Source organism: Mastomys coucha, unplaced genomic scaffold (assembly GCF_008632895.1).
Source record: "Mastomys coucha isolate ucsf_1 unplaced genomic scaffold, UCSF_Mcou_1 pScaffold2, whole genome shotgun sequence".
Lineage (NCBI taxonomy): Eukaryota > Metazoa > Chordata > Mammalia > Rodentia > Muridae > Mastomys > Mastomys coucha.
In genome coordinates, this window is record NW_022196902.1 from 19,669,266 (window position 1) to 19,687,570 (window position 18,305).

Below are 18,305 nucleotides of genomic sequence, written 5' to 3' on the forward strand. Positions count from 1 at the left end.
AGTTTGGATTTACAGCACATATACAAAACTCAGGCATGGCAGTATGCTATAGCTCAGACACTGGAGCAGACAGCATACTCCCACACTATAGTTGGGAAAGAGGTAGTAGAGGAGAGCCAGACTGGAAGATACCAAACAATCACGTTTGGTTGATATACGTATATGACATGTGCATGCATACTCCCATGCAAACGTAAACACAAAAATATACAAATATACAAACACAACATTTTTTTAATTATTTAAGGTATAAAAACCAGACTCTAGGAATTTCTCATATATTCTAAACATATGCTCTCCTTTCTTGAGGTGGGACTAAAGCAAAGATATTGAAAGCAGCAACCTTCTATCCTACGTCCAATCTCTCTCACTAACTATGTAACATACTCAAAACATTCAAATTTTCCCTTCTTCAGTTTCCTTAATTAGGAAACAAAGAGGATTGTAAAAATCTATCCTGCTATGGCTTGAATATCTATATCCTCCACAAATTCTTCTATTGAAAATCTTTCCCTCAAAACCTATGCATGGAGGCACATACCTGCAATCCCAGTACTTGGGAAGCAGACAGGTGGATCCCTGTGAGTTTCAGGCCAGCCTAGTTTACACAGTGAGTTCCAGGACAGCCATGTTTATGTGGGAGTTTAGGAGAGAGGAGCCTCCATGAGTGGGATTAGTACCCTTGCCCAAAAGGCCTGAGGAAATTCATGTACCCCTTCTCATATAGGAACACATAACAAGACAGCTCCTTCCATGTACAAAGGGCTCTCATTACAAATCAGCTTGTTGGTACCTTGATCCTGGACCACTCAGTTCTAGAACAATGAAAATTTTGTTTAGTGCTTACAAATTGAGTAAATACATTAAAACACTTTGTTATTGGATGCTGAATACTGATTGAATTATGTAAATTGCTTAGAATGCGATTTAACACATAATTAGGATTATAAAATATTATGAAAGTTTTCCATTGTTTCTTTTAACCTGAAAGTGAGGCATATAGTTTTACTTCTCTTTTGTAGTGCAGAACACTGAGCACAAAGGACTAAATATTTTACTTAAGGACCTTAAGGATGTGTTTTTTAAGTAGCAGGAAGATACAAATCTAACTCAGGTATGAATTCAAAACTCATGGCCTTGCATTACTCTGCATTGCCCTAATTTTCTTTAGGAGAGCAGAGGAAGTTGTCAATATTGTTGTCTATTACTGTGTATTGTATATACTTATATGCAGTTTTATGGAAGAGGATGGTTTTACTGTACAGCTGTGGAATCAGCTTCCATATTTCAGAGTCACATTTTTTGCATAAAGCAAACAAGTCAGCTTCACACGCTGAGAAAGTTGAGTTCTCACGAACGTGGGGTCATCCTAGATGACACATTTAATAACTAATCTCATTTCAGGGTGATTGTGACAAGTCCAGGATTACCCATTATATTCGGATGTGTTCCTGCATCTCATTCACGGGTTGTTTCTCAACACCTAATTCCATCTAATCAACATAAGCTTCTCTCAAATGTAAGCACTTTGCAATTTGAAATGCACAAGGACCTGCCACAAAACATTTATGGATATTAAGTGTATTGCTCCATAAGCATGAACAGAAGAGCAACTCAAAAACCTTTTAAAGCAGATCATGATTTGGAAGTGTTTGGCCCTTATGATATCTCCTGAAGACCTGGAAATCTTTTAATTGGATGTATGAACTTCATAGCTCTTCCCTTTTATAAATCATAAAGTAATTGCAAAAATGATGCATAGTTAAAAAACACTTTGCTTTTGAAGTGACTGAAGAAAAAGAATGCCAAGAAAAAGAAAAACATGTCACAGTTAAGAAATAAACTACTATTGAAGTCTTAGAAATATGGTGCCTCCAGATTGGATTGTTCACAACTCAAAGATGGAGGTTCTGTTGGGTGTCATGACACATGCCTATCATTATAACAGCTGAAGAGTTAAAACAAGTGGATTACATGTTCCAAACAGGCTTAGCTAGACACAGAAAGACCATGTCTCAAAAAATAAGAGTAAAGAGAAACAAACCACCAAAGAAGAACATTCTTAAAATTCACAACACAAGTTAAGAAAGCATGGGCAGGTGTTTACAGCACTCTCCACACCTTCCCTTAGTTTTCTATAAGGGGGAGAAAAGGGATGGGAAACGGCTCATTACCTTTATTTTTCCGGTCAGGCCACCAACAAACAGCATTGCATTTGCGTCCACATCTAGGATAGTGTACCCAGAAGGAGACACTGAATGGTAGGTGCTGGGCATCATACTGGCTTTGGGCCCATCCAAAGCTCTCACAGAAATAGATCCATTTCTCCCCGTTCTTCAGGCAGACACATGTGTTGAAGTGGAAGGGAAGAAAATACAGAAAATGAAATTTGCATTGCATTTGATCACCTTCAGGTCTCAAAAACAAAAAGTAGAGATAGTCATTTCGAGTAACTTTAGTGAACTGTGTTTAGGGCCAAGCATTCTGAAGTCAGTGCTTCTCAAAACAACACAAAGATGTGACATTTGCTAAGTATTTACCATAACATTCAAATAGGAAAAGATCAATGTACCTGATTCCGTGTATCACTATTCATATGAAAAGACAGCATCAGTTAGGTGGTAAAACAGTTACAGATCAGAAGGATAGCATTTTCCTTTTGCTTTACATAATAATTTACTGTTTTATATGACATTAAATGTAAACAAGTTTTATGACTTCATTTATTATTTTGTCAAATTTAAGTTGGCAAGTAGAGTCCAAATGAGCCACCCTTCTGCAGCACAAACTGCATAATTCTGCCTAAATGTTTTTTAGTGGATCTTAATTTATTGGAGCAGTTTTACCAGAATTTCAGGGCTCATTATTTGTCATGTCATCTTAATATATAAAGTACAGTTGCTCATCTGTAAAGTTCGATATACAAATTTGTAGAAATACTCTTTTAAATTCAGTTATAGGAGAAGAAACTCTGAAAGCTGTTATTTCATTTCATTTTCTTTTTTTTTAAAATGATTGGTTTCCATAAGTTGTTAAATATGAAAATCTGGTCTCTTCAGACACAAGCAGTCATAACAAACTTCCTAATCATAGCCTTCTCTCTGCTGTCTCATTTTGGTAAACTCTATCTTTGAGGAGGCAGTGCTAAGTGAAATCTGTGGAACACGAGAATGGATTTATCAACGAGGCCTCTTGAATAGGGTGAATCTCTTCAGATAGAACTGCACTATGTGAGCATAAACATCCTAAAACAGAGTATTCAGTCCTTCCCATACCAACAAGGGGATGAGCTCAGCTTTATCCTTTCTCCCTTCCCACCTCTCTGACTGTCTTTCTCTTCCCTCTCACACACACATATTGAAAGGAACTAAAGTTACCACTTTTGATTAAGTTAACATGCAAACATTTGTGTGCATGTGTGCATTGGTATGCATGAGTGTGTACATGCATGGGAATGTCCAAGGATGAAGAGGAGAGTCTTCCTCAATCATTTTTTTCATCTTATTCTTTGAAGAACAATCTGGCAGTTGAGACTAGAGTTCACTAACATGACTAGGCAAAGTAGACAATTCACTCTAGCAATTCTCCTCACTGCTCTCTGGGTGCTAGAATTACTGGAGGGCCATTACACCTGCCTGACATTTACATGGGTCTTGGAGGTCTGAACTATGTATGTCCTTATGCTTGCAGGACAAGCACTTTATCTACTGAGCCATCTCCCCAGCCCTTCTTTCCAATGTTTTATTATAGAAAAGTTAATCCCATTTAGACTGAATTAAACTGTTTGGATCCCTCACATAGAGCCAACAATAAACAGTTCCTCCAGTCTTTATCTTTCTCTGATAAGCTTTAACAGCAGCCTGACATCTTCAACAACTCTCCCTAATTACTGGCTCATCAGCATTCAATGGTGAATTATGAACTAGAAAAAGAAGATATATTAAGGAGAAGTAGTAGGATTAATATGGTTCCAGGTGTAGCCTACATGTTCTTAGAGGTTGAAAATAGAATTAGAGTTTTGGAGAGAGCAGGGTTGATTCAGCTCTATACTTTCTGTTTAAAATACTATGGGTAGATCTTATGTGTTAGATATGGGACCCAGTATTTTGGGATAGAATAAGTCTGGGATTATAGGTACTGTGTAGACTAGAAGTGAATGAAGATAAGATGGCAAGTTTTATGTCCTTATGCCTGTTTAATAAGAACAGGTAGCAGCATTTTTTCCTCTTTCCTCTTTAGGTGAAGATGTGAGAGACAGTTTTTCTCACTGAACTCAAGCTCTTATCAGAAAACAGATTAAGAAGACAGGGGGCTAGAGAGATGACACATTGAGATCAAGAAGTTAGGATTGGAATAGCTTCTCTGGCTTCATACTTTGAGTTCATGTCCTTTCCTTACAGGCACAATACATGCACTTTTTCAAACATTTATACACAAAGCATATAACCTTCACACACATGGACACACATAAGCAGCTACATTGTTGAAATGGCAATGGAGTTTTTTCTCATGAACTAGGAATTTACTTCAAATCATGTCATCCAGTTATCATACTCTTCGTTGAGAAGTTACCTTGATGCTTCAATACGGTACCAATAAGAGTCATCGATGGTCAAGTCAGGATACTCCACCCGGCCAACTCCTGAGCCAACATCCCAGAGAAAGCTGACTTTGCCTTTACGCATTTCTATAGCAAGGAAGTCAATCTGGTTCAAAGAAACAAACAAACAAACCAAAACATGCTTCAGGACAAAGCACTCTCAAAGTGGAGCTCTGGGGTGTATTTTTCAATGACATGTAACTTACTTTGGTTGGGAATTCTTCATAGTTATACCCAAGATATGCATTTTATATCAGAGGCATCTGTGGTAATTTTTAACACAAGTGAGACAAGCCTCCTCACATGAATAGTAAATGCTAACTTTTGTCAGAGCCAGTCTTTTTAACACCTTATTCACCTTGAAAATCACCCATACACAACAAGTCACATTAATTCTAGTGTGCGAGAGTTTGCAGATAGAACTTGTATAATTCCTGTGTGAGTCTTAAATTCAACAAACTGTAAGAGTTTGCCTTGGTTAGAACTCATGCACAATTTGTTATTTTCACTTCATTAACACGGAAGGCTATTATTATTGAATTTGAGAACAGAAAAATAATATTTTTTATTCTTACTAGATTTTCTTCTTAAACAGCTAGATTTGACCAAAGTATAATGCAAAACAAATATCAGCACACTGACAGATAAAAAGAGAAGTGCCTGGATACAGGAAAGAATTGTTACCTGTTTAGATTTATAACTTAACTAAAACTGCAAATATTCCACAGCTAAGATTATGAGATTTAAGGTATGAAAAGCTACTTTAGACATTTGCAGAGCTACATTACTACATTCTATATAGTTTCCTCACTGATTAACCTTTGACCTCTACACATACGCAGTAGCTTTTTAAAAAGTGTATATTAGACTTACAAATTTGGCACTTCCAAGGTAAAAAAGGAGGTTGTCGGCAACAGTGGTCTTGACATGGACAACGATGTTATTGTAGCTTCCTTTCTTGATTTCTGGCTTGTATGTTCGAACACAGTCACCTCCCGAAGACACAGATACTTTGATCTTCAAGGAAAACAAGACTATGAGTCTCTATGACTAACTCTGTCTGTAGGTTTAAAGTATAACCCAAACCACCAGACAGTCGTCCTCACTCTTTTATTTGAAGTAACTTTTCAGTCACCAAGTAGTAGCATTAGATATTCATATGCAGACACCATGTGTTGACTGGGGAGTGCACAGAGGACTCATTCTTTACTAGCAGTTTGCCAATGATGTTCTTGTAATTATTCCTCTGGCCTATTAGCCTGCCATTGTCTTTTAACCACGCAGCTACCACACCTTCACATCATTCTTTGAAGACAAACTTTCCAAATGGGATTTTACATAAAAATAAATGGAATTTGATAAAGAAAGTTTTAATTCAATTTCCAGTGATTTGGGTATCATTTTCAGAGGGATTCAGTTTTGTTTAGTTTTCAAGATGGTGCTGCCAGCCCAGCCATGCACTGACAGTTAGCTGAGGCCATGCCAGCCTACCCATGCACTGACAGTTAGCTGAGGCCATGCTAGCCCACCCATGCACTGACAGTTAGCTGAGGCCAGGCAGGGTTTGTTCTAGGTCTTCTGACAATACGAATATTAATCATCCCTCTCTGAATATATATCTCAGAATAAATTACACTTCTTATTAGTTTACCAGGAAATGAGATGGAAATAATTTCCACATGTCTATCACTCCTAATACATGTAATAGCTCCCTTCCTTTCGAAGAGTACTTCAAAAATTACTATAAATTGCTAAGAATGGAATTCTTATGTGAATAGAAAGGCACTGTTCATACCAATTTTTACTTCTATGAAAGGAGTCTTCATTCAGTCACAAATAGCACTATTTGATTATTGGATTTAATTTCTTTTGGGTCAGGTGCAAAGTCACCATCAGTGATTGCTGCTCTGCTGGTTGACAGTGCTAGAAGAGAAGATGTGAAATCACTTTGCTACTGTTCAAATGTCTACTCTTAGGATACCCACTGGCCTTACCTGGTTTTAATTTCCCATTGTTTTCATGGCTTCTTTCACTTCCTATAGCTTTCACATTTGAGAAAAATCAACTAATATTATTGTTATCCCAATGAAAAAACTTGTGCAGACTCTAAGATTGAACGGGTTACCAGACAACCAGGCAACTCTCGGTACTATGGTATATACACAGTATCTGCAAGAGTTGTCTCACTGTGGTGAGGTAAGAAGCATTGTGGATCTTTTCTATGGAAGAGGAAAACTAGCTGGAGGAGGTTCTAGGTGCCAAATGTTTTACATTCAGAAATGAAAACCAAGGAGAGATGTTTGGCTCTGACAGACAGAAGGATTCACATTTGGGGACTTCTGGGGAAAGAAAAAGTCTGCTGATTCTCCTATTGGCCCCACAGAGGCCTGCTCTTGACAACTGTTTCCTAAGCTGGTCACTAAGCAAATGTCTCTATACAGAGGATGCTCTGCAAAGAAGCAGGCTGTGTGTGGCAGTCTGTACTTGCTGTGTGATCTAGAAAGTCAACTTAGATTTTTTGAGTGTCTTTGTCCCTGGCAAAGATATGATCTAACTAGACGATGGAAGGTTCAATCCTAGGGGTCACCTTAGATCTCAAACACTTGCTTTCTGCTCTTCCTCTAAGCTGCTCTTGGTTGTCTCCCCTGATAGCTTTGCCTTGGTATATAGAGTACTGAGAGTAGTCCAAGCAGAATGAATCACAGACAGTCTAAGGCAGGGAAAACACAGATTTTTCTAGGTGCTAGTACTATGAAGAAGCTGTGTGGGTGAAAGTTAGGCAGCAGAGTAGCAGCTGTCTGAGAATAGCAGTTATCCGAGAGTCAGAGATTAAAAGGATAAAGCAACAGAAAGACTCTGTAATAGTGAGTAGTTAGACAAAAATGCAGCCGTCAGATACTTTTTAATGTTCAAACAAAGGTATACTATTCAGTAAATTTTTAGGAGTATGCAGTATGTGAACCAAAAGCTTCCTGAAAAAAAGACTATGGCACTGAGCAAATTTAGTATCTGAGGCAGGTTATATGTGCCAGTGATATTATAAGAGGATCAAAGAGAATATGAAATAAAATATCTGACTGTAATTCATGAATAGAATTAAATAGTAGATGCAGCCATCCCTGGCAGGAAACCATATTCAGAATCACAAAGGGTCTTGATTCATGATGAAAAGTAATTGTGTGTAGTTTGTTTTATCTTTACTCATAAATGGTTTACAGGCTTAGCTCTAATGCCACGGTATCACTGGTTGAATCATAAAACAAGTCATGTTTCTTTAAAGAGCCCAATTAAATAATCCTGCTTGGCTATGGTATGGGGAAGGAATGAGTATATGAAATGTAGGGTCATAGGATGAGGTTCAGACCTTGTCTCCAAAGCTGAGGTAGAAGTAACAGATCACACAATTCGTCCACCAGAAAGGGGGTATCAAAGGGAAGACAGCACCCAAGTGAACTGATAAAGCTTGGTTTGGGAGCCCAGTCCATATGTGTGAACATTTAAACACCAGGCATACTTCATTTTACTAAGATTTGCAACTAAGGTACTCTGTCATCCACTTTCCATATCCATAAGGTCTGATTTGCTGAAGAAAAGGACAGTGTTGTATACATTATGCCAGGATAATCCTGCAGAGCCACCTGCTGCTCTATCCTTACCCATTTGAACTTACTGTGTTTTGTTTTTCTAATATACCCTGAATATCTGGAATATTCAGGCAGTCCAACTGTTTACAACTAGATCATTTATTCTTGTAAACCATATGTTCTGACTTCCAGTAGGTGTATAGACAGTGGTATAAGCATTGCACTGCATATGAACAACTTGAAATAGCTAAATCAAAATAGAGCATTTGCACAATTCTTGAAGAGAAACCTCTCAGATGTATCCCCTCTTTCAAGAGGTGTGAAATTCCTGAAATTCAAATAACCTGTTGGGATGTTCAGTTCTATTGATTAAATATAAATTCATGATGAGGCTTATGAAATTACCACTAAGATGTTGGTGTTTCTAAGGTGCTCCTGGCACAACATTATTCACCTGCTAAACACCATAAATACAATTAAATTTTGCTAGATATCTCAATGTTCTGCATACTGCATTTTTTTCAGCTGGTAATTAGGCCATTCATTTAAAAACAGTATAAGTTACTCAATTATACAATTAATAAGCTGAAATAGCCACTTTAAAAGAAATGCATTTAGTTCCTTGATTAGAAAGTGTCTTAACTTGTCTAGCAAGTAAAGGTGTTTGTTGCCAAACCTGATAACCTAATTATGGTTGACAGTCTTGGACCATGTCACCAGAGTGCTGCTGAGTCTAGGCAATGGATGGTAGGGCTGGAGTTTGGCAAGGATGTTCTAAAAGGTTACTGCCTGGATTGGTAAAGGTAAAACCTAAGTTGCAGTGGAGATCTTAGGTTGTTTTTACATGCCAGACTCATGAGCTATCCCAAACTACTGGAATGGAGAAGAGCTAAAGAGAAAAGCTGTGTATGCTATGGTAGGGGCACATCTGGGGGAGGAGGGAGATTATCTATGCCTTTTAGAGCCTAGAACATTCCATCAGGAATGCAGGATGTTGGACATAGAGCTCCAGAGTTTATTTTCCCCTGCTGTGTTTCTTTCCAACTAGCCTTCCATTCTTCCCCCTCGGAATGAAACAGCTTATTCTGTGTCAATATTTATTAGAAGTATGCATTTTTTCTTATTTTGGTTGGGGCTCCCAGTTCAGAGATGGTCTTGTGTTCAGAAAAAGCCTTACAATAGAGCTGAAACTGCCAAAGAGTATGGGAACATTTGAGTTTGGGCTGAATGCACTTGGCACTGAGAAGGCAAAAAGCCTGATAGTTGAAGTGGTCAGAAAAGTACTATATTTGAGTGTCAAGTTCTCAATTAGCAGAGTTGTGTTGACTGACACTGATTTTCATCTTGAAAAGATCCAGAATCACTGAAGAGAAAGTGTCCAGCTTGTCATCTAGATTAGGTTAAATGAAGAAGATCCATCCTAAGTGTGGACAGTACTATTCCATGGGCTGAGATTCTGAACTGAACTAAAAGGAGAAGGCAAGTTGAGCACAAGCATAGATCGCACCGATTCTTGACTACGGACCCAAAATGGCCAACTGCTTCCTGCTCCTGCTGTTCTATCTTCTCTGCCAGGAAAATCCCTGGGAAACATGAGCCAAATAAACCTGCCCTTCCTTGAGCTGCTCTTTTGCAGTGAGAAGACAGAAAACTAATATTAATCTGTTATCAACCTTCTGAGTACAATGCCTTCCTAATTCATCTTTGCATACTTCACAGGAAAAAACATTGAACATAAGAGGTAGAGTTTTTCATAGTATATGTCTCTGAGTAAACTTGTAACAGTGGGCTTTATTTTACTTTGTACAGAAAGCACAAAATGATTACCTGTCAATCATACCATACCATTTTCATATTATAATTGAATAGGCATTTCTGATACCATTATTGCTTCATTTTATCTTGCATTTTACTGGTTTCTCTAATCTTTTTTTTTTCCTGAGGTTTTCTTTAATAAATATAGTGTTCTTTCCAATGTTCTTCTGGAACTTGATTGCCATGGCCTTGTTTAGATGTCTTAGATACACATAAGGAAGAACAAATATATGGTATCATTCAAGCATATTTTTGGCCACTACTAAAAATAAAAATTGATGAATTAATGATAACTTCTTTCTGATCACCTTAGCAACCAAGTTTTTTAAAAATGAAATGTATTATGAAATTTTAAGTTAAAACAATACTGAAAAGCATCTTATTAAAATCTATATTTCTAAAGTCATCATGGTTTAACTTTGCATATCTAAGGTTTCACAATGGCATTTAAGTATCCCACTTCAGGGACAGTGAGTAAGAATCCTTGCTTCCACCCTGACAGAGCTTAAGCTTTAGGACCTACAGGTTGGAAGGCGAGAACAGACTTCTATACATTGTCTTCTGACCTATAACACATACACTGTAGCACAAAGAAAAGTAATAAATAGCATAAAAATGTAAACAACCCACTACATTAGCATGTAACAGAGTTCTGTTTGTCTGAATAATTTTCTTTTTTTTTTTTTTTTTTTTGGTTTTTCGAGACAGGGTTTCTTTGCATAGCCCTGGCTGTCCTGGAACTCACTCTGTAGATTAGGCTGGCCTTGAACTCAGAAATCCACCTGCCTCTGCCTTCCAAGTGCTGGAATTAAAGGCGTGCGCCACCATGCCCGGCTATAATTTTCTAACTGAATAAATACATAGCAAAATTTCAAGTAAAATATTTCCTATTTTTACTCTACAAATTCTGCAACAAAAGTAAGTTTTGTGTGTGTGTGTGTGTGTATGTGTGTGTGTGAGTGTGTTTATAAAAACAAGCAAAAGCTATATAACACTTAATTAAAATAGTGATTCTATTTCTCCTAAGCTTGGTTGTGAGCTCAGGTTGCAACTCTACTCACTGGACTTTTTAGGTCTTTCATGAGTAAGATACTCATATGCCTTTCAGCATGCAAAAATAAGTATTATAGTTTTTTGTTTGATTTAGTATATTAAAGAATCAAAATATACTAGACTCTTAATTCTCAAGCAGTAAGTATTGTTTATTATTTTCATGAAATGGTTTTGAAATCTATAGGGGGAAAAAGTGCTACTTCTTCCTTCCTACCCAGCTGAAATAACCTTAAATATAAAATGACTCATTCATCAGGTCCCATTGAACAAGACTCTTTCTGGGAACAACAGTAACCCTTATTAGTCTTTCTTAATTCTGAATATAAGATCTTACAGAATTAGCTTGTTTCCGGGCTTGGTTGATCAGTTCCTTGATTTCGGAAATGTTTTTCTTTAGGTTGTCCTCAAGTTCCTTGATGGGCTTGAGTTTGTCTGTTAGCCGATCAGCTTCTTCTTCTAGATTTTTCACAGTAGCACCTGCATCTGCAACTGTATAGAATAAAATTAGCATCTGTGTGTCTGGGTGTATATGCACTGAGTTTCACCCCAACCCCCAACCAACCACTACCACCACAGACATCGGAGACAGAACCCATGTGACAAAAGCCAGACCATGATTGGTGGCTGAAAGACCATGGTGCCTGCCATGAGAGCAACTGTGAATAGTATAGTTAAGATTAGAACAGGCCAAGGATGTTAGAGAAAGTCTTTGGCTTTGTGATTAAGATGAAATTTGATATTAAAGACAAAAGATATGAAAAACTTAATTAGAGCTGACTTTTTCATCCCAAAGCTGCCCTTTACAGGATAGAAATTTAGTCACAGAAAAATGAAAATGGGGTGTTTTTAAAATATCACCTAGTCTGTCCACATATAAGCCACATTAAAATTAAGATTTTATGCAAAATTGTTTTCTTTTCTTTTTCTTTTTGTCTTATTTTGAACATGTTTGCAAGAGAAGCTATGGAAACATGGCTTGAAGAATATTGTCATATTGAACAACACTGAATCTAAAGTCCTTTGTTATACTTTAATTAAATCTTTCAAACTTCAGTTCAATTTTGTCTTTATTATTCTGAACTGTGTATATGTTGTGTTCATATTAAACTGCTCTTTTTGTTGGTTCCAAAAAGGTTGAGAATTTGCAATTTTAAAAACTTTAACCTAAAAATGGTTAAAGATTATCTGATCCAGGGACCTCTAGTATGTGCTCACATGTCTGTGGAAGACACCGTGGAGGGGTGTATAAGGAGTGGGAAACCAATTATTCAATTTCTGTGATGCTGGCCATCTTATCCAAACCATGACATCTGTTATCTAACTCTGTTTGTATTGTTCAGTTTTATATAGTTGTGACTCTAAAAAAATTCTACAAGGTCCAAAGCTACCTGCTCTGTTAAACAATGACTAATCTGCTGCTTGGCTGCTGTTGGGATGCTGAGAAATAATCTTTAGGACTGAATTCAATATGTTTACCTGGATATAAACTATTATTCTGTTTCATTTTGGTTGTATCTGAGCTAGGGCCAGAACCCCGGGCCCAATGCTCGATAGACAAGAGCTTGGCTATTGAGCTCAGCCATCAGCCCTAAATATCAACATCTTTAAACTGTACTGTGAGATAGGTAGCTTGGATTTATGCCCACTAATGTGGATTGTATTGCTGGTGGAATTTAAAAAGAATGTACAACTACTGCTACCATTTGCAGGGTTACTGGATCAAGGCTCTAGTCATATAGGGAGCATGTCATTGATACCTCTTGTTTTCTCATCATATAGGGAGCATGTCATTGATACCTCTTGCAGGGTTACTGGATCAAGGCTCTGTCACATAGGGAGCATGTCATTGATACCTCTTGTTTTCTCGTCATATAGGGAGCATGTCATTGATACCTCTTGTTTTGTAGTCATATAGGGAGCATGTCATTGATACCTCTTGTTTTCTCGTCATATAGGGAGCATGTCATTGATACCCCTTGCAGGGTTACTGGATCAAGGCTCTCATCATATAGGGAGCATGTCATTGATATCTCTTGTTTTCTAGTCATATAGGGAGCATGTTATTGATACCTCTTGTTTTCTGTACTTGTCCAGTGATCTCTCTCTTCTAATCCTCTAGTGTTATTATTCTACAAGTTATTCTAGAATTAATGGAGTTTTACAGCTAGACTCATACAAAGAAAATGAGGAGTTAAGCCAAGATTACTAAGCCTATGGTAAATATTTGACCCATTTATCTTAAATCTCCTGGAAGCCTTTTCAATTGCTTCAAAATGGAAATAAATGGAGGTTTGCCTCTCTCCTTTGCCCCTATTTCCAAAGCCATTTAAGACCCATGGAAATCATCTTTCTGTGGCTCTGAGACCTGAGTCATCTGTGAAGCTGGGTTTGAGGCTTTGTGTACAGTACTATTCAAAAATGTTCTTACTTTTGTTCCCTAATTGTCTGATTGAGTAGACTTTAAAATAGCTTTTCCAGTTAGAGTTTGATAAATGGAAGTTTCTTTTGGAATATTATCATCTGTATGTTGTAAGCTCTAGAATGTACTAGCATTGACTTTTCCTCAGGACTCTGTTATATTTTCTGTTATATTCTCTGCTATATTTTCTCCTTTCTATAGTTCTATCGCCTTTAGGAACCACATAGTTGTGCTTTCATTTTCTTGACTAGCCCTCTTAGTATCTGTTTTCTTGTTTTCTGAATTCTAACTTGTTAGCTGCTCAGCTCATTTTCATGTCAATTTTATTTTTCTTACAGTCTGCGCAATGGCTTATGGCTGTGTTCTTCAGTGCTCCTATGGTCATGTAATTCTTCTGTAACATTTTCCGCAAAGGCCAGCCTTAATCATGTTTGTTAGAGTATGATGGGTTTTATTTTATTATCACTGTCTCTGGTTATTTGTAGTGTTCTGAAGTTCAGTTCAAATTGTGAAGTGTTTAAGAGACAATATTTTTATAATTAAGTTAGTTACTCATTTATGTAGGACCAACTTTATTTCAAGGAGAATTGTTTAGAGCCAGTTAAATTATGAGAATGATTACTTAGATTGAGGGAGGAAAAGTAAGCTTTGGGGGTAGTGATAACATGATCTATTTTGGCTACTTTAACTCATGTGCAGGGAAGTCATTTGTGCCCCTTGGCTGATTTGTACTATCAGAGACATGGTAATTTATCTCAATCTGTTGAAAAAGTCAGTTTTACACTTTTATGTGAATATGATTAAAATATTACCCTAGGTTTCCATAGCACTATTAAAACATTTTATATGGAATACACCCACATATTAGTCATATTGGTAAAAAATTCTTTTTATATATATATTAATTTGCAATCGTGTAAAGAGTAGCTATGCAGTGCTTAAAGCAGTTCCAATGTATGGTCACATGCAAAACTGAAGCTTTTTTGCAATAAGCAGAAGAGTATAGAAGTTACTAAAAAGCATACTGATGAAGGTATACATACTGATTTCTGCAGGTAATTTCACATGGAAGTAAAACAAAAAGAAATTAGAAAATTCATGAGAAAAATATTTTCTACAGTTATTATAACGTATCATAAAAGTGGCACTTTTAAATAGATGCTCTTCACAAATACACTTCATTTTAATACACATAAGCATTGCAAATAGAAGCACACAAAAATATGATCAATTAACATTACATGAAAACATTTTAATTAAGAAAAAGATAAAAGCTCTGTAGCAGGCTGTTCACACTGAAGGAAATGTTGCTAAAATAAAAAGGTAATATTTGATTAATATTTAGCAGTAGATGTTTCTTTTGTGGAGGCTATAGTTACACAAGCAACAACATTAATGACAATGGCATCATCCACTGAGATTCATTTGAAACGAGAACAAAATGATATCTTACATAATAAGCTAAAGAGAAATAAAATGGCAAATTTACTTTTAAATCTATTTTCTCCTGGCTTACAGATATGTTGTGGCATGTCAGAAGAAATAACTCCAGTGGGGTGTTTAAAATTATGGGATTGTCTTTGTATCTAGCTAAAAAAGAATACCATTTGTCTTTATCCCCTTTCTTCCCTGAAGAATGGTAAGGAGGTAAGAAGTGGGTCCTTCGTTCTTTCTCCCAAATCAGAAGTACATAATTTTTGTCTTTCCTCTCCTCCTTGCTCAGGAAGCCATCATGAGCATCTTCCTGAATGACCATCATAACAAGCTCTCCTGTTGTCATAGTCTATAAATGTTCTTATACTTTATAAAAATTCTAGTAGATAGTCTAGTTTCTTAAAAGCCAAAAGTAAAAAGAACCTAAGCATTCCCTTTATGGAAATCATATGCCAAGATACTATCTTATCATGTGACAGGGAAGGAAAATATTGTAAGAAATACTAATGTTTGTGGACTAAATTTAAATAAAAATATAAATCATTCCACTAAATTCTTTCAGATTTCTCAATAAATTCTAATTAAGTCAATGAATTTAATGTGATAGAGGAGATGTGAAGAGAGCAGTAGTTATAAAGTAGATAAATGCTTTCCTAGAGATATTAATTGGACTCTAAATAACAAATACAGAAAAACTTCTAACGTTAATTCATTTTAAAGTGGTATCTTGTGCTAACAGGACTGCCAATGAGTGTGCCCCTTAAATTCTCTGTTCCATGCAACTCCAGTCTTAAGCACATAATCACCTGCATATAACCCTATTTTCAATTACACTAATGGATCAAAAAGTTTTGACATCCACATACCAAATAGCCTATAAACTTTGAGAATTCCCAGCCTCCCCTTGATTGGGTAAAATTAAATGAAGAAGGCTCCCAAGCAGAGCTAGGAGACTTCCAGTGCTAACATAGTGGGACCTGAAATTCTCACACCCACGTAAGAGTGTACTAAGAGGGTTTCAAGCTCTTAGTCTACCCACGAGTCTAGGCTACCTTCACAGTGTGAAGAAATAGATGATATCATCACAGAAAGGAACTCTTACTGTTTTTGGAAGGATCTTTCACCACAGCATTAGTTTTGGCCACACTGTCTGCTAGTTTATTGAAGTTTTGCTTCAGGCCGTCGAGGTTCTGATGCAGATCCTTAACCTGGGCCAGGACAGCTTTTGCTGTGTCATTGGCTTCTCTGGCTTTCTCTTTGACAGCCTGCAGTTTAGCAGCCGTGTCTGTTGGCACATGCGAGCAGGAGAAAGAAAACAAAGAAAAAATGTTAATGGGTCCATTCTCGCTTGGCAGGGTCAGGCACCCATTTACAGAGGACAAAGGCAGAACTGTATTTCAACCAGCTGTAGCAAATGAAGCAATTTTTTGTTTGGTTTTTGTTTTTTTAGCTAAATTAAATTTTCTCAGGGAGCTTTATTATAAGTGCCCAATTAGTTTTTAAAATAGCAAAGTGATTATTCTCTAAGTTTGCAGTTTAGGGGATCTATTGGAATTTCCTGTTAAACATATTAAAGGGTGGAATCCATACATATGGTTCATGTAACTACATCAAAACTGTATATGCATGGGAGGAAAATGACTTTGCTTTCATCTGAAGGTAGACTTCTTGGTGATCAGAGCCTGGGATGTGGACTTCGATTTGTTTTCTGCATGGGCACTTTGCCAGCTTCCAAATAGTCAGGGGTTTTCATAAAAAGTTACTCAGTTGGACAGAATCTAACTTTTAGTATTTCCTACATGTATATAAGGCCTCATTTCTAGATCATAGCTTATACATAAAACAGAGCACTTGTGGTTTGGATATAAGATGATTTTTGTAGGCTCCTGTGTTGAAGGACTTGTCAGAGCTGGGACTTTAGGAAATGTTTGAACGATGAGATATTTCTTTCATCTAGGGATGAATCCACTGATCAAATAATAATTTGATTGCATTATTAGGGTGGTAGAAACTGTGAAAGATTGTATGGCCTAAGCAGAGGAAGTAAGAGACTGAGGTATGCTTCTGAAGGGTTAAATTCCCAGCCTTCTTCCTCTGGACCTCTCTCTGTTTTTTGGCCACTATGAGGTAAGTGGTTTCTCCTTCACCACATGTTCTCACCACGATGTTCTGTCTTATCGCAAGCACAGCTGGGGGGTCAGTGGACCACACACTGAAACCATGAGCCAAAGTCAATCCGTTTCTTTATCCTGTATGTGTGTATGTGTGTATATATATATACATACATACATATATATATATATATACATACATACATACATACATATATATATATACATACATACATATATATATTTTAGAGGTTTTTTTTTCCCCCAAGACAGGGTTTCTCTGTGTAGCCCTGGCTGCCCTGGATCTCACTCTGTAGATGAGGCTGCCCTGGAACTCAGAAATCTGCCTGCCTCTGCCTAATTGTACAAATAGTATAGGTGGTTAAGGATACAGTAGGCTCTGAAGATAAACTGCAAAGTTCAAATGTTTTACACATCACTTTAAACAACGGCCTTTAATATTCTGTTCCTTACTTGCAAAATAAAAATAACAATTGTATCCACCTTGTAGAATTAGCATGAGAGATCACATATGCTGACTAAAGCATATTGATTAAGTAATAGTTATAATTCACCTGTAGTCTGCAGGGAAAGTGTAAAATAAGATCCCTAAAAGAATTTTCACTGTCAGAAACTAATATCAAACAATAATTATAAATAGTTTTAATGAGTCAGATGACATTGCAGAAATGGGTTGGATGACATTGCAGAAATGTGTTGGATGACATTGCAGAAATGGGTTGGATGACATTGCAGAAATGGGTCAGATGACATTGCAGAAATGGGTCGGATGACATGCAGAAATGGGTCGGATGACATGCAGAAATGGGTCGGATGACATGCAGAAATGTGTAGGATGACATTGCAGAAATGGGTCGGATGACATTGCAGAAATGGGTCGGATGACATTGCAGAAATGGGTTGGATGACATTGCAGAAATGGGTTGGATGACATTGCAGAAACGGGTCAGATGACATTGCAGAAATAGGATGGCCAATACTGTTTTGGAAGTCTGGATTGGTTAAGGAGTTGTTTAGCCAAGAGAGACATGGAGTCGCTGTAGGCTCTGTCTGTTGCCGTACAGGCTCTAGTAATTTGTGTCTTTTAGAGTAGAGGACAGTACATTAGGATTTTGTTCTTTCCCACTGCTTCCAGAGCTCTTAAGCCAAAACAGGGATGAAAACATAATAATAGGACAGCTATATTTTTCTTTACATAACATATATATGTGTTAACATATATATGACATACACACACACACATATATACATATATATATATATATATA

At 37.0% G+C, this 18,305-nt stretch overlaps 1 protein-coding gene across 1 annotated transcript in view; it reads right to left on the reverse strand.

Annotated features, from left to right (window-relative positions):
- Window positions 1-18,305, reverse strand: part of Lama2 (laminin subunit alpha 2) — a 668,494-nt gene that overhangs the window by 84,284 nt on the left and 565,905 nt on the right. The window contains exons 44-49 of the mRNA XM_031380750.1: window positions 16,008-16,190; window positions 14,515-14,520; window positions 11,387-11,541; window positions 5,474-5,617; window positions 4,573-4,706; window positions 2,175-2,334 (exon numbers count right to left, since the gene is read on the reverse strand). Of these exons, the coding sequence (XP_031236610.1) occupies window positions 2,175-2,334; window positions 4,573-4,706; window positions 5,474-5,617; window positions 11,387-11,541; window positions 14,515-14,520; window positions 16,008-16,190 (782 nt within the window). The remainder of the gene's footprint in view (window positions 1-2,174; window positions 2,335-4,572; window positions 4,707-5,473; window positions 5,618-11,386; window positions 11,542-14,514; window positions 14,521-16,007; window positions 16,191-18,305) is intronic.